This window comes from Leopardus geoffroyi, chromosome B2, assembly GCF_018350155.1.
Source record: "Leopardus geoffroyi isolate Oge1 chromosome B2, O.geoffroyi_Oge1_pat1.0, whole genome shotgun sequence".
In the NCBI taxonomy this organism is placed as follows: Eukaryota; Metazoa; Chordata; class Mammalia; order Carnivora; family Felidae; genus Leopardus; species Leopardus geoffroyi.
In genome coordinates this window covers 68332109-68357461 of record NC_059332.1, presented here as the reverse complement: position 1 = coordinate 68357461, position 25353 = coordinate 68332109, and the positions used below count along the sequence as shown (strand labels likewise).

Genomic DNA, 25353 nt, shown 5'->3' with positions numbered 1-25353 from the left:
TTGAACAGTACATCAAAGGATCATTCACTACAATGAAGTGGAGTTTATTCCAGGGAAGCAAGGGCAGTTCAGTATCCACAAATCAGTCAATGTGATACATCTCAAAACAAAATAAAGGGTAAAATCATATGACCGTCTCAATAGATATAAAAAAGCATTTGACAAAATTCAGTATCTGTTCATAATGAAGACTCTCAATAAAGTGGGTTTAGAGGGAACATACCTCAACATAATAAATGCCACATAGGACAAACGCACAGTGAGAAGCTGAAAGCTTTTTCTCAAGACAGGGATTTCCACTCTCACCACTTTTATTCAACATAGGACTGGAAGTCCCTAGCTACAGCAATCAGACAAGAAAAAAATTATAAGACAATCAAATTGGTAAGGTAGCAAAACTCACTATTTGCAGATAACATGGTATTACATATAGAAAACCCTAGACACCACCAAAAAACTATCTGAAGTAATAAATGAATTCCGTAAAGTTGCAGAATAGAAAATATATGGAAACGGGTTGATTTTCTGTACACAAATAACCTAGCACAATTTTTTTAATCCCACTTATAGCTGCATCAAAAAGAGTATTATCTACAAAAAATTTAGCTGACTATGTGAAACACCTGTATTGTGAAAACTGTAAGACACTGATGAAAGAAACTGAAGATGACACAAATAAATGGAAAGGTATACCATGTCATGTATTGGAAGAATATTGTTAAAATGTCCATACTATCTAAAGCAATCCACAGATTCAATGCAACTCCCATCAAAAGACTAATAATATTTTTCAGAGAAGTAGCTCAAATAATCCTAAAGTTTGTATGGAACCACAAACCCTAAATAGCCAAAGCAGTCTTCACAAAGAAGAACAAAGTTGGAGGTATCACAATATCAGATTTCAAACTATCCTACAAAGTTACAGTAATTAAAATAGTAAAGAAATGGCACAAAACAGATGCATAAAGCAATGGAACAAGATAGAGAGCCCAGACATAAACCTACACTTAGATGGTCAATTAATCTACAACAAAGGAGGCAAGAATATGCAAGGGGGAAAACAGTCTCTTCAATAAATGGTGCTTGGAAAACTGGACAGTCACAGGCAAAAGAATGAAACTGAACCACTTTTCTTACACCCTACACAAAAATAAACTCAAAATGGATTAAAGACCTAAATGTAAGGCCTGAAACCATAAAACTCCTAAAATAAACATAGACAGTCAACTCCTGGACATCAGCCTTAGCAATATTTTTCTGTATCTGTCTCCTCAGGCAAGGGAAACAAAGGCAAAAATAAATAATTGGGACTATAAAAGCTTTTGCACAGCAAAGGAAACCATCAATAAAACAAAAGGCAACCAAGTGAATGGGAGAAGAAATTTGCAAGTGTTATTATCTGATAAGGGATTAACATCCAAAATACATGAAGAACTTACACAACTCAACAACAAAAAGACAATCAGATTAAAAAATGGGCAGAGGATCTGAATAAACATTTTTCCAAAGCCAGACACATGAGGAGATGAATCAACATTACTAATCATCAGGAAAATGCAAATCAAAACCACAATGAGATATCACCTTACACCAGTCAGGATGGCTAAAATTAAAAAGACAAGAAGTATTGATGAGGATGTGGAGAAAAGGGAATCCTTGCTCCCTGTGAGTGGGAATGTAAATTGGTACAGCCACTTTGGACAACAGTATAAGGGTTCCTCAAAAAACTAAGAAATAGAAATACCATAGGATCCAGTAATTTTGCTACTGGATACTCACCCAAAGAATTAAAACAAAAACAAAAACAAAAAAAAAACCTAACTAAAAAACTAATTTGAAATGATTTATCCACCCCTATATTTATTACAACATCATTTGTAATAGCCACAATATGTAAGCAACTTAAGTGTCCACTGAGAGATGAAGGGATAAAGATGTGCCCCCCACACATACATACTGGAATATGACTCAGACATAAAAAAAAAAATGAAATTTTGCTTTTTGTGACAACATGGATGGACCTAGAAGGTACTGTACTAAGCAAAATAAGTCAAACGAAAAACAAATACTTTTTCCTAATGTTTATGTATTTAATTTTGAGAGAGACAGAGCACACAAGTGGGGAGGAGTAGTGAGTGAGAGGGAGACACAGAATCTGAAGCAGACTACAAGCTCTGAGCTGTCAGCACAAAGCGTGACGCAGGGCTCAAACCCACAAACTGTGAGATCATGACATGAGCCGAAGATGAATGCTTAACTAACTGAGCCACCCAAGTGCCCCTAAAGACAAATACCTTTTAATTTCACTTATGTGTGGAATCTAACAAATCAAACTAACAAAAAGCAGAAAGTCCCATAAATACAGAGAACAAACTGATGGTTGCCAAGAGTAAGAAGTGGTAGGCAAAATGAGTAAAGAGGAGTAGGAGACACAGGCTTCCAGTTATGGAATGAATAAGTCACGGGGATAAAAGGCACACATAGGGAATAGTCAGTGGTATTGTAATTGTGTTGTATACATACAATCATGTGATAGATGGTAGCTACATTTGTGATCACAGTGTAATTTATAATCGTTGAATCACTATGCTGTATACCTGAAACATGCATTATTTCATGTCAACTATACATCAATAAAAAGTAATAATAATAAAAGAATAACCAGAACTTTAAGTTGTAGCCTATAATCATGTCCTGGTAGCTTTACTTTTCACTCCTCACCAGGATCTGCACACACTGTGGACCACTCTCATCAAGCGTACCAATATTCTCTTCAGTTTATTCTGTGTTTAAGACAGCAGAGGGACTTCCCACAACGAACCAATCAGTCAGTCAATCAATGTCTCTCTCTCTCTCATACACACACACACACACACACACACACACACACACACACACACACACACACTTAAAGTTAGTGACTCTTCTTAGATTAGTAATAAGAAAAAAACAGAATTCAAACATTGGGTGCAACTGTTTAGATAAAGGAAACTAAACTAATATTCAGCCTAATGGTTTGTTATTCAAGAAATACAAAAGGATTTTCCTCACTATTTTTCAATGAAAATTTAATACTTTTCATTAAGGACATAATTAGAATTTTTAAGTGATTGAATGAACACCCAAAAAGAATAATTTATTACACTCTGACTTTATCAGCAAAGATTTAAGTATGCAAGACAATACATGTTTCTAAAACACAAGTTAATGAGTCTACAAACCAAAATTTTCTACCTTCATAATCCCAAATTTGTTAAATACTTCCATATTCCTATCTTCAATATCCTCTTTAAAAAAAAATTTTTTTGAGTTTATTTATTTATTTTGAGAAAGAAAGAACAAGCAGGGAATGGGCAGAGAGAGAAGGAGAGAGAGAATCTCAAGCAGGCTCTGGGCTGACAGGGGCTTGAACTCACAAACCATGAGGTCATGACCTGAGCTGAAGTCAAGAGTCTGACACTTAAGCGACTAAGCAACCCAGGCACCCCAATATCCTCTTTTTCAAAAAAGTGTATTTATTTTGAGAGAAAGAGAGAGCGTGTGCATATGCAGGTACACGAATGGGGTAGGGGTAGAGAGGGAGAGAAAGAATCCCAAGCAGGCTCCACACTGCCAGCATAGAGCCTAACATGGGACTTGAACTCACAAACCGTGAGGTCATGAATTGAACCAAAATCGAGTCACTTAACCAACTGAGCCACCCAAGTGCCTCTAATATCCTCTTATCTTTGAATTTTTTTAAATAAGGAAGTTACCTACACATACAAATCAACATTATGTAATATTTCTGAGTCTGAAATACGATATCGTCTTAAGAAGCCTACACAATTTGGACGCCTAATGGCTCAGTCGATTATATGTTCGACTTTGGCTCAGGTCATGGTCTCACGGTCATGAGTTCAAGCCCCACATCAGGCTCTGTACTGACAGCTCAGAGCTTAGAGCTTGTTTCGGATTCTGTGTCTCCCTCTCTCTCTCTCTGCCCTCCTCCTGCTCATACTCTGTCCCTCTCTCAAAAATAAACAAACATTAAAAAAAAAAAAAGTATATATAATTATTCTTGTTACTGTAATCACAGAGTTGCACTAAGTGAATTCTACCTTTCCAGCATTTGTACAGTTCAAACACTTTACTTTCCTGGACAAGAAAGCTGGAAATCTAAATAATAGCTGACTTCTCCTTGTGCCTCCTTCCTCACATTCAAGGGAATTCTACTAACAGCTCTTAAATTCATTACTTCCTCTCCAACACCACTGCCAGTACATTTCAGATACTTAACTCTTGGCCTAAATTGATTTCCCTCACTCCAAATGAATCCTTCCTCATTACTGCCAAAGTGATCTAACAAAAAATATGACTATATTCTAATGTTTAATATCTTTCAATGATTCTAGTAGCTAAGGAAAAAATTCAGAACCCTATCTCTTTGCAAGCAAAAGTTTGTGTTGATGTTCCAGTCTTCCAAACAAACTGCTCTTCAAAGAGGTTCATTTCTCCAGGGTGTATGTCCTATCATGCTCTACATATTACTGTTCTCTTCACAAGTAAAGTCCTCCCCATTTAAGTAAGTTCAAACCATTCTTTGCTAAGAAGCTGCCTCTGCCCCACACTAAGCATAAATAAACAATCCTTGGAGCTTCCACAGCATTTAATCTGTATTTCTATTAGCACCTAATTGTATTTTACTGTTATTATTTGTACTGATCTGTTTCTTCCCATTATATTGTCAGCTTTGAAAGAGCAGAAAATAATGTTTTGGCCACATGTTTTCCTAGTGTCTAGAAACTGTACAAGCTAAGGGCTCAAAAGATATTTAATGGATTAATGAATCACACAGCAGAAGACAAAACCATATGACATACTTTAAAAAGATGAAATTACATGAGTGAAAGGAAGAAATGCTGTTACTACATCATCTTTGAAAATGTCTTAACTTTGTCACACAGAGATACTCATTCACTCGAAGATCTAGAAAAATAAAGACCTGGCCTCTAGGCAAAGAGAGGAACTGAAAACTGCTCCTAACAACTAACACCAGAGGTTACAGAGAAGCTACTCCAGTCTAGAGCATCCGAGTTTTAGTCAGTATTCCTATAAAAATTAAATTACTTTGTTAGACTCATTGTATACAAAAAGCAGTTTCTATACAAGTGAAGAAAACAGAATGTTCACCCAAGACCAAATGGTAGGAACATCAAGATTAGAATATTTCTTATTGGATTCTCCAGCTCAACATCTTTTTAATATACCACACTATTTCCAGCTAAGCAGAAAGGTCAGAATATGGAAGCTATTACAAGTAAAAATGACTAGCTGGTTGAACATACAGAATAAATTTGTAATCTAATTTAAAAAAAACAAAAACAAAAACAAGGTCCTCCATTAAAAAAAAAAAAAGTTCATGGTAGCTTTATTCATAGTAGTCATAAAGGGGAAACCACCCATAATCTACCATCAGGCGAATGGATAAACAAACTGGTACATCATACAATGGAATACTAAAAAGGAAAAAATACTAATGCATGTAGTAACATAGATCAATCTCAAACAAATTATCTTGAATGAAAAAAGTCTTACATAAAAGAGTACATAATGTTTTATTCCACTAATATGAAGTCCCAGAATAAGCAAAATTAATTTATGCAGGGAAAAATAAGAACAATGGTTACCTTTGAGGGGGCAGGAGTGAGGACTGAGAAAAAAATATGAGGAAATTTTGATGATACTATCTGTGCTGTCTTCCCAGGGGTCTGCGTTGGAAAAGTTTGTGTACTTATTAAAATTTATTCAATTGTACGCTTAAGATTTGTGCATTTCAATGTATGTAACTTTTTAATAAAAAGAGAACTATGAGCAAATATTGACCTCTAATGATAGAAATGCTGAAAGGTTTAGGAAGGAGTAAAGTGTACTGATATCTACAATTTAACATGCATAAAAAAATGAATTCATGTACAAATGGATATAATAAAGCACCAGAGAAAAGTGTTAATTGTAGAAGCCATGTGGTAGAAATATGTGTATTCACCATAAAAGTCAACTGTTCCGTATGTTTGAAAATTTTCATAATAGAAGCAGATATGTGTCACAAGAAGAGGGACAGAACATAAACAACTATTGTTACTCTGGTTATGTATTGGCTTTTAAAACTATTTTTACAGTCGTTCAAACTAGAAAAACAGTTGTCTTCTCTATCGTGTAGCTGCCACCATGACTGATTTTCAATATAAAATAAAATCAAGATTTATCTTTAATATTTTTTAAAAGTTTATTTCGAGAGAGAGAAAAAGTGAGGAGAGGCACAGAGAGAGAGAGAAAGAGAATCTCAAGCAGGGATTCAACACGGGGCTGGAACCTACAAACTGTGAGATCCTGACCTGAGCCAAAATTAAGAGTTGGATGTTCAACCGACTGAGCCACCAATGCCAATTTCATAGTTTTGATAAATGTACTATTGTGACTGTAAGATGTTAACATTAGGGGAAGCTAGGTAAAGGATAAATGGGACCTATGTACTATTTTTACAATTTTTCTGTAAGTCTAAAATTATTTCAAAATTAAAAAAAAATTTTAAGGATTATTTCTTATCCACAAAATGAATGTTATCAAACTTTAAAAATTATTTGCAACAAACCTGGGGCTGACTTGTATCTAAAACCATATGAATGGGCCAAATCACTTAACTTACCAAAATGCATTTGTGCAATGGGAATTATAACACCTATTGTGCAGTTCTCTGAGGATCAGAAATAACTTACTTTCTGATCCAGCAAGAAAACGGTAAAGCACAGTGGTTTCAAGCATGAGCTTTGGCATCATCTAGGCCTAGATTGCAATACCAGCTCTGTGTCCATGAGTAAGTTATCTAATCCCTCTGTGCTTCAGTTTCCTCTGTATCCAATGTAGGTTAAGTTAAATTTAGCTTAAAGGATCTTGGATAAGGAGCTAGAACAAAAGTAAATAATGAATACAAAGCATTTAACTCAGCATCCAGTACTTAGTAAGAGTTCAATAAAGACTTAAGGTATAACAGAATAAATGTTGAAAAGGGTAGTCAATTATTACTAAACTTAATGAGCATAACTAGGTAGTGCCAAGTACAGTAATTCACGTTCATAATAACTACAAAGTTATTAATAAAGGATGAAGAGGGGTGCCTGGGTGGCTCAGTTGGTTGAGTGTCCAACTCTTGATTTCAGCCCAGACCATGATCTCATGGTTCATGGGGTTGAGTCCCGTGTTAGGTCTGCACTAACAGTATGGAGACTTCTTGGCATTCTTCCTCCTCCCTCTCTTTGCCCCTCTCTCTGCTCCTCCTCTGCTCATGTTTGCACACATGCTCATGCTCTCTCTCTCTCTCTCCCTCAAAATAAATAAATAAACTTAAAAAAAAAAAAAGGATGAATAGGAGTTTGGGATATTCTCTTTATAAAATAGGGCCATGTTCAATAAACAAATAAAAGATTTCCACTCAAGAGTAGAAAAGAATATAGATGCTTTAAAAAACAAACTCTTAGCTATCAGGAAAACCCAGCTGTTTAAATCAATTAGATTTTGGATAAGAACAAGCAGTGCTATGGTTTAAGCAAGTAAAGGACTGGGACAAACTCACAGATTAAGACTCAATATTCTAGGAGTGCCTGGGTGGCTCGGTCGGTTAAGAGTCTGACTTTGGCTCATGTAATGATCTCATGCTTAGTGAGATAAAACCCTGCATCGGGCTCTTTGCTGTCAGCATGGAGTCTGCTTCAAATCCTCTGTCCCCCTCTCTCTGAGCCTCCCTCCCTCCTTCCCTCTCTGTCGTTATCTCTCTCTCTCTCTCGCTCTCTCTCAAAAATAAACATTAAAAAATATATATGTTTTTAAAAAATCACTATTCTAGATAACGAAAATCAATTTGATGGTGAAACATTTTCTGTAAATGTTATTTGCCTTTATTTTTGCACTAATATTAGTATATTAATAGATTACGCCAATAAAAACAAAAATTTCTACTCACAACTTTTTTTCTCCACATCTATTATTAACATAATTGTATCAGGTATGGTCTCTTTAAAATTCAGTGGTTGCCTAATATGTTCTAAATTTTAGGACCATAACCATTTAAAGCAAGAAAACTACATTATACAAGATTATAATATAGTTCACCCAAACACAATTTTGAAGCTATAATCCATCTACAATTAATATGTGGATCCTGAATTTAGTGCAAATCCTAATTAAAAAAAAGATTTCAAACTGTAATCTCTTCAGTATGTAACTATTCCCCGAAAATGTTAGGTCACAGGTAAGTAAAACTTCAAATCAGTTCAAAAAATGCTTTTCTATGTATTTCTATTATACTTGGGAATATTCTAAAACCAGTGTCATATCTCTATTTCTACCTTTCTTTCATACAACTATTCAAAACCCTTCACAGGTGTTAATAAACAAAACTGTACACTTACCGACACCTTGAGGCCGACTCAACCTTACAGAATTATTTTCAAATTTTTGGACATGAGGTGGATATTCTTTCCTAAAAAAGGAAATTTACATAGATTATTCTAACAGAAAAATATATTTTCAGAACAAAAAGATGAGGAATCACTTACAATGTGTTTATAAAAAGTAACCCCCCCCAAAAAAGGCAAACCACAGCTGCCTTGCCGTATAAAAAAATACTATAAAATAATAAAACTATATGATACAAATATGCTAAACCCTACTAAATTGTAAGACCTTTAAGAACAGTGACTACATTTTAGACTACATTTTAGATGGACTCTTAATCCATCAGACCCCACTGCAAACTTTCATACAAATATTTAATAAATGGATCCAAGTTATTATTGTCCTTTCAAAGTAGTCACCAAAGTTATATATTTATTCCCTCAATGTACAAAACTTTAGTTTTCTTTTGAAACTGCCATCACAATTTATAAAACACATTAAAAACAAGAGCATGTAATACTTCATTGTCACACATTTTTTGAATTAAAAAAATCCGCTAGGGGCGCCTGGGTGGCGCAGTCGGTTAAGCGTCCGACTTCAGCCAGGTCACGATCTCGCGGTCCGGGAGTTCGAGCCCCGTGTCGGGCTCTGGGCTGATGGCTCAGAGCCTGGAGCCTGTTTCCGATTCTGTGTCTCCCTCTCTCTCTGCCCCTCCCCCGTTCATGCTGTCTCTCTCTGTCCCAAAAAAAATAAATAAATGTTGAAAAAAAAAAATCTGCTATTTAATAATGTACAATTTGGGGCGCCTGGGTGGCTCAGTTGGTTAAGCGGCCGACTTCAGCTCAGGTCATGATGTCGCGATCCGTGAGTTCGAGCCCCGCGTCGGGCTCTGTGCTGACAGCTCAGAGCCTGGAGCCTGTTTTGGATTCTGTGTCTCCCTCTCTCTGACCCTCCCCTGTTCATGCTCTGTCTCTCCCTGTCTCAAAAATAAATAAACGTTAAAAAAAAATTTAAAAAAAATGCCCAATTTGCCCAATTTTGCTGTAAATGTTTCTAAGTAATTAAAAACAAATCAACAACTAGAGGAATAAATGATGATTAGGATATTGGCTTTGAGGACAATTTGAAAAACAGTACAAAAAATGTTATGTCCCAAACCAGCAATATGAAACAAGTATTTTATTCTTACACTATATTATGGAGATATAATTATACTTGAAAAAATATATCAAATTACACTGTCACTTTATATACAATCAATTTTCAGTATTTTGAACATAATCCTCAGAAAATAAAGATCCTAAAATACCACATAAATCCAAATACACACTAATTTGGGGGTAAAGCCAAAAACCTACAGGTAGTTGTAGGATAAAAGCATTAAAGATTTACAAAAAGTGCAGTAAGCCTGGGAACTACAATATCTACTTACTCACCCTAAATAAAAACTTCTAACATATTCCCATTTTACTTAACCAGGGAATTAAAAATAAAAGAGGCTATTCTATTATTTGTAAATTCATTCACACTGGTGATCAATACCTATCGGAGTAATATAATTAAGTAAATTAAAATTCTAAAGAAAATTTTCTAAAAGAATTTTATATTCTTATGTTATAAAAGTCAAAGGACCTAAATTAAAAAGAAGATAAGAAAATGACACAAGAAGAAAACAGTAAAGAGTAAGGATAGTAGTGTGTTTGTAATGTGAGTTAGCAGATAGTGAGCATCATGTGCCAGGTACTGTTCTAAGTGCTTTATATCTATCAAGTACTTGAATCTTCACAATTATCTTACGAAGTATATACTATTATTAGCATTTTATAGAGGAGATGGAGGCACAATAAAGTTAATTAACTTGCCTATATTCACATAACTATTGAATAGCAATGCCAGAATCTGAAATCTGGAAATTGCATCAATATTGATAAGTAATGGAATTTTCATTTTTGAGCTGCATTTTTGTACAACTGGGCAATGTCTACCCTGAGAAAATTTAGATTCATGAGGACGTAAGTTGTGAAGATAAGAATTTGCCTTAGAGATAGCAGTAGTACTAGCACTATGAAGAAGATAGGTTTTTAGCTAATTTTATTAAACTTAAAACAAAACTCATGGTTTTATAGTTCATACACTTTCACACTAAAGGGAATATAATATAGTCTTATCTTTAAAGCAGATAATTCATTCTTTTAATCTTTAATTTTTAGAATTATTTGCTTGGAAAAATAAAGATATCAACTTTAAAATGCAACAGAGGCAATGAATCTAAAGCAAAATACAATGATACGATTATGGTAAAATAGTGAATAACACAAATAGTATACATTCTTTTTTTTTTTTCAACGTTTTTTTATTTATTTTTGGGACAGAGAGAGAAACAGAGCATGAACGGGGGAGGGGCAGAGAGAGAGGGAGACACTGAATCGGAAACAGGCTCCAGGCTCTGAGCCATCAGCCCAGAGCCCGACGCGGGGCTCGAACTCACGGACCGCGAGATCGTGACCTGGCTGAAGTCGGACGCTTAACCGACTGCGCCACCCAGGCGCCCCTATACATTCTTAAATACTAAGGACTATCAATACAGAAAATAATTATTTGACAGAGAATGGGCACAAAATCTGAAAATAGATATTTTAGATTTTGTTACTTTGAACCTGTTTGATGACTTATTCCGGGGTATGCTATAAACACAGGTTTACTCAGTAATAACTGACATAAATCATCTGAGACAACCAATCATAAATGTACAGGGGTTGGTGAAAATGCTGCACTGAATGCACCATGTTTTTTGCAATCTGACACAGTGCACTGAACTATGCCTTGCTAATGAGGAACAAACACCACACAGAATACATCATATAATATCCATGACTTTATCATGTATTGTAATGTTAATAAACTAGTCTGTGTATTTACCAAAATTCCCAGATCTTAATAGCCATAATGTATTGAATATTTGCTCCATGTTTCCTTATATAAACAGGGGAAACTAATTTTTCTTTTAAATAGTGTATAAATAAATTTCAGAAATAAAAGCATACCGTAAAGTTTAATATAACAATACAAGGATTTCAGGACAAAAGTAGCATTACTTTGACAAGAAAATTTTTAGAAACTTTCTAGCCATAAACTATCTTGTGTTCTTTAATTTTTAGTTTTTAAAAAATTGTTAGGTGATCAAAAACCAAATTTTATACTAATTTCTTGGTTTGAGGGTGCTATCGCTCTACAGATACTAACATTTCAAACTCCAAGCCAGTATGAAGCTCAAGTCTAGGATTTAATTTACCAGTGGATATTTCTTTCCCTCAAACCAAGCAGAAGCACAGAATCTTCTTTGTCATCTGATATCTACAAGGTGGGAGGATTTTTTTGCTTGGGAGGGTTTCTGTTTGTATAGTTAAAAAAAAAAAAACAACAACCCACCTCATGAACTCAACATTTTACAACCTGCAAAAACAACTGGAAAGCTTTTTTTCTTCTGTACAAAAATATTGAAATAACATCAAAATGCTTTGCTTTATTAGAGGTTAGATAGGCCTCAGCTCTGAAAGGTTTTTAAAATAAATTTAATTTTGGAATAATTTTAGATTTACATGAGTTAAAGACAATTCAGAATTATATTCCTCACCGAGCTTCTCCTAAAGTTAACACCTTCAGCATCATCATACATACGTCAAAAAAAGAAACCAACACTGGTACACTACTATAACTAAGTGCTAAATTTTACCTGAATTTCACCAGCTATTCCACAAATAATCTTTTTGTTCCAGGATCCACCTCATTTAATTGTCAAGTCTCTTTTAGGCTCCTCTGTTTCTCAGTCTTACATGATCTTTCATGACCGTGGCACTTTAGAAGAGAACTGTCAAGGCCCCTCAACCTTGGTCACTCTGATGTTTTTCTAATGATTAGACCAACGTTATGAATTTAGGGGGAAGGTTACTGCAGAGCTGAAGTGCCCCTCTCATCACATCAGGAAGTACATAATATCAATACGATTTACCACTGGTGATGTTAACCTTGATCATTTAGTTAAGGTAGTGGTTGCCAGATTTCTCCATTCTAGAGTTACTATTTTTCCCTTTCAACACTCTGTTTGGAAATAAACAAATCAGTCAGGCCAGCCCACAAAAGGGATGAGGGTAGATAAACCCCACTTCCTGAAGAGTGGAATATCTACGCAAATTATTTGGAATTCTATAATAAACAACTGTCCATTTCCTTCAATTCATTTTAAATAGCTTGTAAAATCCCAGGATAATTTGAGTAAATAAATGATTCATTTATTCAATCAATTTTTATCAATAAGATATATGGGTATTTATTTTATACTTCAGATTATAATCCAATTGTTTTAGTTTTGGTCTTTGGGAGTGCTTTCAGTTGGCTCTTTGTCCACTTGCTTGATGTGATGTCAGTTCTTTTTTTAAATTCTGATAAAATACATATAATGTAAAATTTACAGACATATAGAATGCTTCATAATCCACAGGTCATCTTTTTACAAAGGGCCTTGAAAATCTTCTCTTTAATGTTACAATTTTAGTATATGTGCTGTTGAAGCAAATACCCTTTTGTTTTTTGAGTACTTGCTTGGTTTTTAACAATACAGGACACTCCACACTCATTTTGTATTTTCCCTACCCCATCCCTAAAATCAGCCATTTCTCCATGTTCTTTTTCTTAGAGAGTGGTATTAGAAACCAGGATCTAGGTGCTGAGTTTTTGTCTTGGTTTTTGCTTGGTTTTAATTATAGCTCATTTTATTAATCTTTTCATTGCTCTAACTGATCTATAAGATGTACATTTCTATGAAATAAATGTATTCATATTCAAATGTTAAAATTCATTATTCCAAACTCATGTTAAACTCATAAATTGGTGTAATTTTCTGAGACATACTAAAAATCTCCCACAGCTATACTCTAAGAACTTCTTGCATTTTAAGTATTTAGGGACATTTTATATGTTAAATTGTTATACTTTTATAGACTATGCCTGTTACAAAACATGCTTTTTCCTTTTTCATACTTCTTCTAAAAAAAAAGTTTATTTATTTTGAGAGAGGGAGGGAGAGAGAAAGACAGAGAGAGAGAGAGAGAGAGAGAGAGAGAGAGAGAGAGAGATCTATCTATCTATCTAGTTTGGGGGGGGGGGCACGGAGAGAGAGAATCCCAAGCAGGCTCTGCACTGTCAGTGTGGAGCCTGACACAGGGCTTGAACTCACGAACTGTGAGATCATGACCTGAGCCAAGATCAAGAGTCAGACGTTTATCTGATTGAGTCACACAGGTGCCTTTCCTATTTAGTACTTCTAATTCCTAATTCCATCTTGTTATTAAAATTAACTCATGCTGTTTTCACCTTTTGTGATTCTAAATACCCTTTACCTTATAGATTGTTAGTTTATGTCTGATTCTTAGAAATGACATAGTATAACTGGGTTTAATCCAACCAATTTGTCTGCTATTAAATATATTCAACCTGATCACAATTACTGTAACAACTGACAGATTTCACATTTTCCTTTCATCTTTATTACCTATCATTTTTTAATATTTGTATATATTTCAGTTTCCTCTTTTCCCCTATTTTTACTGGTTTGCATAATTACTATTCATTTGTTTTCCCTCCCTAATTAATTTAACAAATAGTTACCTTTCCTCTCTCAACCTTTATTCCAATTACATATTTCTGTTAACACGTTATCAAGATTCCAAACATTTATTCAAGCAAGATGTTCTATTGCATCCCTAATGAGATGAGGTCTTTAAAATCCTGTTACTTCTACCCCTCCCAATTCTCCCAGAAAAAGGCCTTAAGATTCCTTTTATTTCTACTTTTCTACCTCCTCAACTCCCAACATTTTGCTGAGATAGTTTTGAATATGTAGTCATAGACTACATTGATTTTCCTTTGCAGCACATTGATATTTGGAAAGTAGAACATGCTTACTCTTAATTAAATTCCACTGAAGATGTTTATTGTACCAAATTATAAATCATATACAAAAGATTGTTTTTTAAAAACTCTCAAAGATTGGGGCACCTGGGTGGCTCAGTCAGTTAAGCGTCCAACTCTCATTTTGGCTTAGGTCATGATCTTGTGCAGGTCATGAGACTGCATCCTGCATTGGGCTTGCACTTGGCAGCACAGGAGTCTCCTTGGGATTCTCTCTCTCCGCCCCTCTGGTGCACGTGCACACATGCACACTCTCTCTAAAAATAAATAAACATTAAAAAAAAAAAAAAACTCTCAAAGGGGTGCCTGGGTGGCTCAGTCAGTTAAGCGTCTGACTCTTGATTTTGGCTCAGGTCATGATCTCAAGGTTCGTGAGTTCAAGCCCTGCATCAGGTTCCATGCTGACAGTGTGGAGCCTGCTTGGGATTCATTCTCTCTCCCTCTCTCCCTCTCTCTGTTGCTCTCGCTCCTGCTCTCAAAATAAATAAATAAATAAACTTAAAAAAAAAAAAAAAAAGAAACTTTTCAGATCACCTTACAAAGGCTTTTAAGACCTAGGTCCTAGCTGACCTTGCCAAACCCACATAGTGTAACATTTTCTCCTTTGCTCCCCAAACTCCAGCAATAGTGGTCATTCTTTCTTTTCCTTGAACACACCAAACTCATTCTTGTAAAACTATCTTAGCACCTTCTCTTCCCTATTTGGAAAAGCTATCTCTGTGATCATGGCATGCTGACTCTCATTTAGTCCTTGCTTAAAATGTTAGCTTCCTAATAAAAAGTTTCTCTGAACATGCGATCTAAAGAAACCATATTGTCACTCTCTGTAACATCACTCAATTATACTCTTTACATAGAACTTATTATTTCATGCTTTACTTGTTCATTATTAGTCTTTGCCCATAAAATTTGTAAACCACAGGAATGCAGGGATCTTGTCCTTTTTGTTCATCACTATATCCTTATGGCTAGAACATAGCAAGCACTTGATAAATATTTGGAATGAATAAACGTGTATATCTAAAAGGCTGTATGCAGTCAGGAGTCCATTTATCAGGTTAAATAACTGTATAAAATAACTGTATAAAGAATGGTTGTGTTGGTAAAAACTGAGCCACTACTAGCCACCATGCAAAAATCCAAAATACTAATTTTTCACCCAAGGTGCAAATATCATAATTCAGGCATTTAAGGACACTTGCAGGGGCGCCTGGGTGACTCAGTCAGTTAAGCAACCAATTCTTGATTTCAGCTCAGGTCATGATCTCATGTCATGGTCATGGGATCAAGCCCTGCATGAGGTTCTGTGCTGAGCGTGGAGCCTGCTTGGGACTCTGACTCTCTCTCTCTAATAAACATTAAAAAAAAAAAAAAAAAAACTGCAAATTTGTTTATATTTATTGACTGGACATCTTGGTTGGAAACAATATACTCAGACTCTAGACTGTTTATTCTCCTTCTTCCTAGTCTTCTAGAGTTTCCATATTCAATCACTGTTTTCTTTTCAATACATTTTATGTGGAAAGACAAATCATTCTTCTCTTCCTCCATTTATTCTTTAAGAACAAAAAGTCTATTGCTGTTCTCAAATATTTACTCTCCTAAACGAACTTTAGCATTAACTGGTCAAATTTCTTAAAATGACAACAAAGTCACTGAGATTTTGTCTAAAATTGCATTTAAGGAGTAAACCAATAAAGAATGTAATAGAGGTCTCGAGTATATCTTTAGATACATTTTTAAAGGCTTTATAACTATTAACTTTATTACTGGATATTTAATTGTTGCTGTAAATAAAATTTTGGTCTCTCCAATATACACTCCAATTGATCAGAGATGAATGAAGGAAACTATTAATACTATTAGTCTTGTAGCCTACCATCTTGCTCAACTTTATTACTTCTAAAGTTTCAGATGACTCTTATAAGGAAGACAGTATCATCTAAATACAATTTTATTTTCAGATATCTTTAGACAGCAATTTATAATACTATAATAAATTGGTACCACCTCTCTCAACAATTTAATAGCACTTATCAAGAGCATTAAAAATATTTGTAACCTAGTCCAAAAAATCCTTTCACAGAGAATTTATCTTAAGAGAATCATTTAGAAATTTACACACAAAGTTGTACTTGAATGTGTCATATATAAAAGTCATTAAGTAATGAGTAAATAAATTATGAATACCTGCAGGATAACCTATTATGCATTCATTAAAAATCATTTTTAAAAGTCAACTTAAGCGCGCCTGGGTGGCTCAGTCAGTTAAGTGTCTGACTTCAGCTCAGGTCATGATCTCACAGTTTGTGAGTTCAAGCCCCATTTTGGGCTCTGTGCTGCAGCTCAAAGCCTGGATGAAGCCTGCTTTGGATTCTGTGTCTCCCCCTCTCTCTGCCCCTCCCCTGCTCGTGTTCTCTGTCTCAAAAAATGAATAAACGTTAAAAAAAATTTTGTTAATGAATAAATAAAAGCTTATGAATTAATAAATAAAAGTGAAAAATGTTACGATGCATTTAGGTGAAATGCATATATTAAAAAGCACACAGAAAAAAAACATTGAAAAAGAAATGCATCAGGATCCTAATAATATAATTTTCTATTTTGAGAGCCTTCAGAAAATTATGTCTATAATACTTATCTTTCAAACATACTCTTTATGCAAACATTTCTAGTATTTTACCTATGTTCTTTCAATGTATTCTATTCATCTTTGTACTTTATTGATGCTTCAAAATTCTCTACAATATCCACATACTTTTTACACTAATAAATAATAAGTATTTTTAAAAATTTTAAATTGGAAAATCACTGCATGCTTCAGTTTCATAATGGGCCAACAGATTCTTTACCTAGGGAGGAAAAACCAGTTCTAATACCAGATTAAATATTCTAGGTTACTGGTGCTACCAAATATACTGTATTTAGAACCTATCTGTCCATGAGTCAGAAAGGAAGTCGAGTCATTCAAGTTGTCAAAGTCACCTACAACAACAACAACAACAAAATGGCAGCAATTTTTTGAAGTTTTTCAAGCTCTAGATATTAACACTGCTATTTATTATTTATTCCAGCTTAGTTTCAAACTCAAAGCACACCTCACTGTGCTCAGTACACAAATGAAAAAAAGCCTGGAAAAGACTTACCTTCCACAAGTATCTATTTTTTGTTTATTAAACCATTCTCTTATAAATAATTTAGTTCAAAAATTTATAGTCTCTCATGTGTTGAGGGATAAAGATAAAGGACCTTCTAGTACTCTTTAAAGATCAGAAAAAAGATGTAGCTTAGTGTTCACATGAAGGGAACAAAAAGGCTTATGTGAAAAGAATTCACAAAGTAAAATGTACTGTCGCAAAAGTTCTCGGCTAATCTCCAACAAAGATAAACACAAAATAATTTTAGATAAGGATCCAAAGATTAATGGGCTAAATTCAACCTAAAGATAACTATACTGCTGAATAAAGCACTCAGGTATATCCATTACAAGTTTTTTATAAAGAGTAGCTGCTTCGTATCTAATCCCTGGCAGTAATTTTAGTACAAGAGACTGACAGAATGTCAAGATTACTTTTTTTTCCATCATCTATTACTTAAAGAAATTTCAAATTTTACAGGTTAGTCAGTTTTAAATCATTATCTCACTTGTTCCTCACAAATCTCCTTAAAATTGGGCAAATATTATCCTCATTTTACAGTAAGTTATGTGCCTACTGATACTGCTGGTTACTTAATTCCACATCTTCTGACTCCCGTTCCAGTATTATTCCAAGAGGGTAGGGATTTCTGTCTGCCCCTAGAATAGTGCCTGGCACATAAAGTCATTGAAAATATTTGCTGAATGTATCAATGAATAAATTTCCACTACAGAAACATGCATAAGCCAAAACCGTACAAAAAATCAGCATAAGCCCTACAAAGTTATTGTGAAAAACAGAATAATTTAAGATCTTTATATTATTGTGAGAATATTAGAGTACTTACATTTTATCTACTATAGCATATAGGGAAGTATTTACATAAAATGAGTCTGTTTTGTTTATGACTGTATAAAGAGTTAATGTATATTCTTTAGCAATTATATTTTAAAAATCTTATTAATGGATTTCAAAAAAATATGTAGCACTTATGAGTTAAAAATTTTAAAGATATAATGACCCATCTATATCTGACAGAAAATAATGCTTCATTCAAAGAGAAAAATAAACATAATGAGAAAATAATTTTTCTTCCCCAGTAGATTAAAATATCTGCACAATCCATTCACCTAAAACATGTAAGAATTGTGAAGTATTTCAAAATTATAAAATATGACTAAATTTTTTGTTGACAGGATCATCTTTATAAATTCAGAACTGTGGTGTTCAGTAAGGGGGAATATATGCATTTTATAAAATAATACAAGTTGTCCTCTTTACTTTCTATACACCTTTAAAGAAACTATAGAGTTAAAATTATGTAATTAAACAACTGTGCATTCTTAAAATATTATTTTGAAGTTATTTACATCATTCAACACTTCTGCTAAAGGACATGTGCCTGCCAATGTTATTACAAAATGAACAATCAGCAATCATAAAATTGTTTTGGGTCAGAATAGGCATACATTGATGTTTAGAGTTTTAACTCTACATTTAAGGCATTCTAATTCCACTTACCCCTCAACTCTATCTAGTAAAGTATAAAAACAAAAGTATATCAGTAAAAGCAAAGTAGTCCTATCAATATATATATATAACCATATTGAGAATTATGGTGAAACACTAGCCACCAAAGTCAAATATCATGTTCTACCATCAATATTTCCTTTTATTAAAATAATAAATAAACTTTAATGATGAACTCAATGGATATTCTTCAAAGCATATAAATAATCTGGCATCTTACTGTTATATCCATGCTCTAATTTCATCAATATTAAGCTTACCTTTCCTTTTGGTCCAGACTGCTTAAAACATGAAAAAGAAAAAAAATGTAAGAGGCAAGACCTCATTTTTGATATATCATTGTAGTTTTAGTAACTGCGGTCAATAAGGCAAAACTCTGATGTGATTAATTTGTTTTAAACACATTATATATATACTATATACTAAGTATTGAATCTTGTCAGATAAGTAAATTATTTTTAAGTTTTTGTTAATATAGAAAATTTATATCTAAACATACTTAAGAAAAAAGGATGTACAAAGATATGAAAGATTCTTGGGAGAGCTTTATTTAACCATCAACCAATTGATGATAGGCTATTTTGGAGTAGTTACATTGTCTTCAAAGAACAATAAAATTTCCTGAAAGTTATAAATTTTTAGTGGTTCCAATTCTGTTATCAGGTGTGATAATTAGCTTCTGAATAAAAAAAAATTTTTTTTAAGGTTGGAACTTTTGCATAAAAGCCATAGATTAAATACAGCAGCATATGGTTTTAGACACAAGGAAAGGCCTTGGATTTAAAATCATGGCCTCCAATCAAAAATACAATTTATAAGGTCCACCCTTCTCCACATTCAAGGAAAACCTAAAAAGCTATCAATATCAATTACTCAATAGTAAAATTACAAAAACCTTCAATTTAGAGTAAGATTCATAACCTAGAATTATTTATTATAAAATGAACAAAATATTCAAAACTGTTAAGCAAAACATAGTTTACAAACTCCCCGAGTCCCCATATAAACTCTCACATTCCAATAATGTGGAACAAACAAGTAAAACATCAATCATAGTAAATTAAGGGGAAAAAATAGTAATGTGGGTTTATACAAACAACACTGAAAAGACCTATTTTTTTTTTAATTTCAATAGTAAAGAATTATAAGCTTACATGAATACCATATTTGAAATTTTATCTCTACCATTAAAAAAAATAGGATGATCTCTATAAAATAAATTTATGTTAGAAAAATAACAAAAAACTGAGGGAATATTACTACACCCCTATTAAAGTAAATAAAATATAAACATGAAACTTTAAGTCCAGCTTATCTTATATATTTATTTCTTCTGGAGCTTCAGGAAAACTAAAATGAAAACTGAAAGTTAGGCATTAATACCTAATATAGCCATTTCTAGCTCTACATCGTTGTGCCCAAGAAGTGAGAAGAGTTTAGTAGTCTATCGTTTTTGTTTTATAAACTCACCTGTATAGAGTAAAGGAAATAAGTAGAAGACAGAGTAGCAGTAGAAACAGGTTTGGTTCTTTCCAATAAACCAAGGGAGTTAGGAAGAAAACAAAAAACAAAACAAAAAAATATACATATGCCCATGCTCACTTCTCTTATCCTTGAAGAAAATGCATTTATTATGATAAGATATTTAATTTATAAGTCACTGTACTTCTATAAAATTCCTCAATATGTGTTTATTATCAAGTCCTGCACTGGAGGAGCATATATATTAGAAAAAAAAAAAGAAAAAAAACTTTTTAAAAAATGGATAGGGAAGCCATTATTAGTAATGTAGGACTTTGTAAAAATGTCAACTTACATTCTTGTTGGACTATTTCATTCTTGAACTAGTGCTGTACTAGTGTTCTTAAAATTTTTTAAAAAGGAAGGAAAAAAGAGAGACTGATTGATTCTGGTATCCATGACCTGATTTAAGACTTCAAAAATTCTTTCAAAGTGGTGCTTTTCATTAATAATTAAATCTTGCTTATTCCAGGAGCCCATTTTCCCATTTATGGATTATATATGCTTTTGTAGACATTCATTTTCCCCTATGGTCCTTACAAGTCTTTTCACCTATCCTTAATAAAAAACAAAAACAAAAACAAGTGAAAATGTAAATAAAACATAAACCAGTAAATGTTTTCTTTTAGCAAGTCTCACTGAAGTTAGGGGTGGAGATGGTATAGAGTTATATAGACCTTTTAATTTCTGCATTTCATTTTTCCATACTAAGACTACCCTCCTTCATCACTATTAGTATACAAACAACCTCTTTTAAATATGACTTATATTAACATTTGTAGTAGCAGTAAGAAAATAGATTAAAATCCTAATGTTCTCCCAAAGAGTAGTTCTAATAGTAGTAATCTGATCAGATATTTTAACAATCTTCATTTATTCCCTTTGGATTAAAAAGGTGTGATGTACTTGTTCCCGCATCTTACTAAACAACTGCAAATTATTCAAAATGCAGGTATGATTTACTTTTAAAAGACAAATTATACCACTCTCCCCAAGAGGACTGTGTGTATGAATTACCAGCTTATGGCATTTCCTTTAATTTCAAATTAAGAGTTGAGAAAATAGGAAAAATTAGGAGAAACTGTAAAAGCCAGTAAAAACCAGGGTGCTCACCTCATCTGAAGCATGACAACTGTGCCAACACTATACCAGTTAAAACCAAAAGTTTCGTGGTAACCGTTTTGGTGAAAGCTTTCTTCATGCCTTTGGAGATGTGGTTCCTACTGCATGGAGTCTTTTCTAATGAGTACACTCAAAAGCTTCTTTGGGGGCACCTGGGGGGGCTCAGTTGGTTGAGTGCCTGACTCTTGATTTTGGCTCAGGTCATGATCCCAGGGTGTGTGAGATTAAGCCCTGCATCCGCTGGCTCTGTGCTGACAGCACAAAGCCTGATTGGGATTCTCTCTCTCTCTGCCCCTCCTCCGCATGCTCTCTCTCTCTTTCAAAATAAATAAATAAACATTAAAAAAAAAGCTTCTTTAATACTTCCTTTGTGAATTCTTTACTGCCTCCTTCTCTGTAAATAGCACTATGCAAACTGTGTCTACTACACTGCACTTACCATGTAATCATTTGTTTACTTGTCTTTCTGTCCTCTACCCTAATCAAACTTGAGTTGGAAGGCAGGGACTTTGTTATATTCACCTCTGACTATTCTGTACCTCAGCTATGTCTAGTATGTAACATAAAATCACTCAATGATTTTGAAGGAAGACAACTGGAAAAACTCCCAGTGACCTGTTTTTGAATGTCAAAATCTTTTCAACGACAATCACACTTTAGTAAGTATAAGAAATGTTTATTCTGTAAATAAGAGACAAACATAAATACAATCTACCCTGCTGACATGACTTTTCAGTTTTCCTTACTGCCCCTAGTTGTAAGAACAAGTATTTTCATTCAGGATTGTTTCTCTAAATATAAACTAATTCAGGTTTGTTTGTTTTTAAAGAAACAATATTTTACTAGTAAATGCCATTTGCTATTAACAGAATCTAGCCTTTTATGCAGATGAACAATAATACATATGCAAGGTATAATAGGTGCCAAGACCTAGAATAAAACAAAACACAAACCAATTTCCACTGAAATCAGTTTTTTAACATTAACAATGATGAAAGGAGGTATGGAGAAACTAGGTCACACTGCAAATAACTCCAAACTAAAAAATAAGTTCAAAAGCAACAATAATTTTGGTTGCAGAATATATCACTTAATTATAAATTATAGATGAGTATTTCAACATGGACCACATTTCAGAAAAAAGACAAAACTTTGTCAGCAACGGATTCTATCAGTGTGATCAGTGTGTGAAAATAGTGTGTCTCTTTTTGCCTCTCTACTAATTACTCTCCTTTTATTATTTATTCTCATGTTTGTGCCACATGTTGGCTAGAGAGCTTGATTTGTGTACTTTACAGTAAGATAAGACAAGTTTTTGGTATGTGCAGTAATTTTCTTTTGGTCTTTTTAGTTGTATTTCTCAAATATGTGAAAACTATGATAAAATAATACATTTAAGCAAAAGATTTTATTATCTGAAAGTATGAGAAAGATTTAAGGTTTTTAGGCTGAAAATCTATTATGCTATAGCCAATCTATCTATGTACATAGCAAACATAGCAAGGGTTTCTAAGAGTCAGGACACATTTTATGAATGAGCAATAATCTCGACTGACATTTTTAAAAAATGAAGAACATATATACCAAATCTTCAAATTTTACTATTCATAAAAACATTTTACACAACTATTCATAAGGCAAAAATTTAGATTATTTATTTTATTGTTGAAGCCTAAGAATTTCTTAGTCAGTTGAAATGGACCCAGAACTGAAATTGAACTGAAATTTCATAACCATTCAAAAAATGGTTATGAAAAACCTCCAAAGCATTTAAAACACCAAGCTTTCCCCACTGTTACTTTCATTATTTCAAGGTGTATTACTTTCATGATCAATGAGAACATCCAAATCTACTAAAACTATTAAAACACAAAATTTTCCCAATTAAAGCTAATAATGTGATTTGTTTTGAAACTATGAAATCCAATAAATCTTAAAATGAGCTAATAACTAGTTTTACTTATCAGAGCAAACCTAACACCTGAAGATTTCTTGTCAAATGTTGTACAGTCAATGTTGTAAAATCAGATTAATTTAACTGGAATATAATGTAATAGAAAGGTTTTTATTTATGTCTCTATTCACAGAACGTGATCTGTTCAAAAGCAGATATAAAATAAAATTCTTAGGACATGAATTATTTCAGAGACATGAATATCTTGTTACAGACAACAGAAACACAGTAAAATTCCCCAAAGTAAAAAAGTTGGTTAAAGGAAAAACAAAAAAAAAAAACAGTGAGGAAGTATTAAAGAGGATAGTATGTATATACTAAACAAAGGCAATTAGAATCCTTACCTTTGGGCTGCTGTTTTTACTAGTGACGTCTGTACATTAGCATGTTGAAAACGTCTACCATGAACTACAGTTCCAGAACATATTGATGCATTTTGTACATTTTCACTGCAGAAGCAAGAAACAAAGAATAATTTGAATGGAGGAAAAATTACATACACACATGCAAAATAAATCCTTTCAAATCTGAACACACATACACAAAAAGCTCCACACTAAAATATGTATTTTTACAGATCAATCCAATGACCATGTTAAATTGTCCACCAGTTTTCCACTTTCTGAATTTGTCTCTGAAATGTTTCTAATACAATTCATGAAAGAAGATAAAACAGTAGAAGAACACTAGAATAGAAATCAGGAATCCAAATGAATGTTCTGTACTGTAAGATATCCTATAAATTAACTCAGATATATTTTTTCTTATCCTGTTAGGAACTATACATAAAAAAAGCTTTTAAACTGTATTACAAAGATTTCTTATATGTCAAAATAAAAATCAAATGTACTAACTGTAAAAAAAAGAAAAAGAAAAAAAAAAATTCAGGAGTCCCAAATTCTACTTCTGATTCTGCCATTGACTTCAAAGTTACTTAGCCTTCATGTACCACAGTTTTCTATCTATAAGTTGACAAAACTGAAATTGAAACAGTGCTTTTCAATCCTATTTCTGGGAGGTATAACAGCACAATCAATTATATCAGTAAAAGTGGTTCACTAGGACAACCCCTAAGGATTATAACTAGAAAAGGAAGAGGAAAAAGAAATCTTAAAAAAAAAAAAAAAAAAGAAAAGAAAAAAATCCCTTTTGAGATAATCCTGATTAAGTGTCCCCTAAATGAGACATGACCCTTCTACCCTCCAGTGCCTTCTACTTCTAGTATTATGACCAAGATTTTACTAACTATATGAGAGGAAGCTCATCTAATGAAATCTCACTCTACTGGAAATTTTCTTGCAATATTTTTATTCAGAACCAAAAAAATCATTGCAGTCAACCATAATCCCAAATTCAAAGCAAAGAATTCACGCCCTGGTACAACTTTACCTCTTGGCACTGCTAAAAAGGTGAAAGTATAGGCTGGGTCAACTGGCCACAAAGGCAGCTAATTTTTGGTGTCAAACCCTTTATCTTTTCTGAAATGACTATACCTCAATTTCTTATTGTTGCTCAACATGTTAAGTCCAATTGGGTTGCCTTTCAAAGGTTTTAAACTGTCAGCCTTGTTTCGTCTCGCACATGTCTTCCAGGGATCACCAGAACTGGTAGAAACAATTTCAGATTGACGATTTAACTGTAAAAAGATCCATAAATGTTAAAGAGTCAATAAACACAATATGGTTGTTT

General features: G+C 33.4%; 1 protein-coding gene and 1 non-coding gene across 13 annotated transcripts in view; both read right to left on the bottom strand.

Moving 5' to 3' along the window:
* The window catches only part of SENP6 (SUMO specific peptidase 6), a 115572-nt gene that overhangs the window by 58892 nt on the left and 31327 nt on the right, over window positions 1-25353 (bottom strand). For 5 of the 12 annotated variants that reach the window (XM_045498802.1, XM_045498805.1, XM_045498809.1 and 2 more), the window contains 4 exons: window positions 25158-25300; window positions 24009-24113; window positions 19328-19348; window positions 8448-8518 (listed from right to left, as the gene is read on the bottom strand). In XM_045498802.1, coding sequence (XP_045354758.1) covers window positions 8448-8518; window positions 19328-19348; window positions 24009-24113; window positions 25158-25300 — 340 coding nt within the window. The remainder of the gene's footprint in view (window positions 1-8447; window positions 8519-19327; window positions 19349-24008; window positions 24114-25157; window positions 25301-25353) is intronic. The other 7 variants (XM_045498804.1, XM_045498810.1, XM_045498807.1 and 4 more) reach the window with 2 other exon arrangements.
* Window positions 12903-13005, bottom strand: LOC123610045. Its single transcript, XR_006718072.1, has one exon. It is a non-coding gene; the product is annotated as a U6 spliceosomal RNA (small nuclear RNA).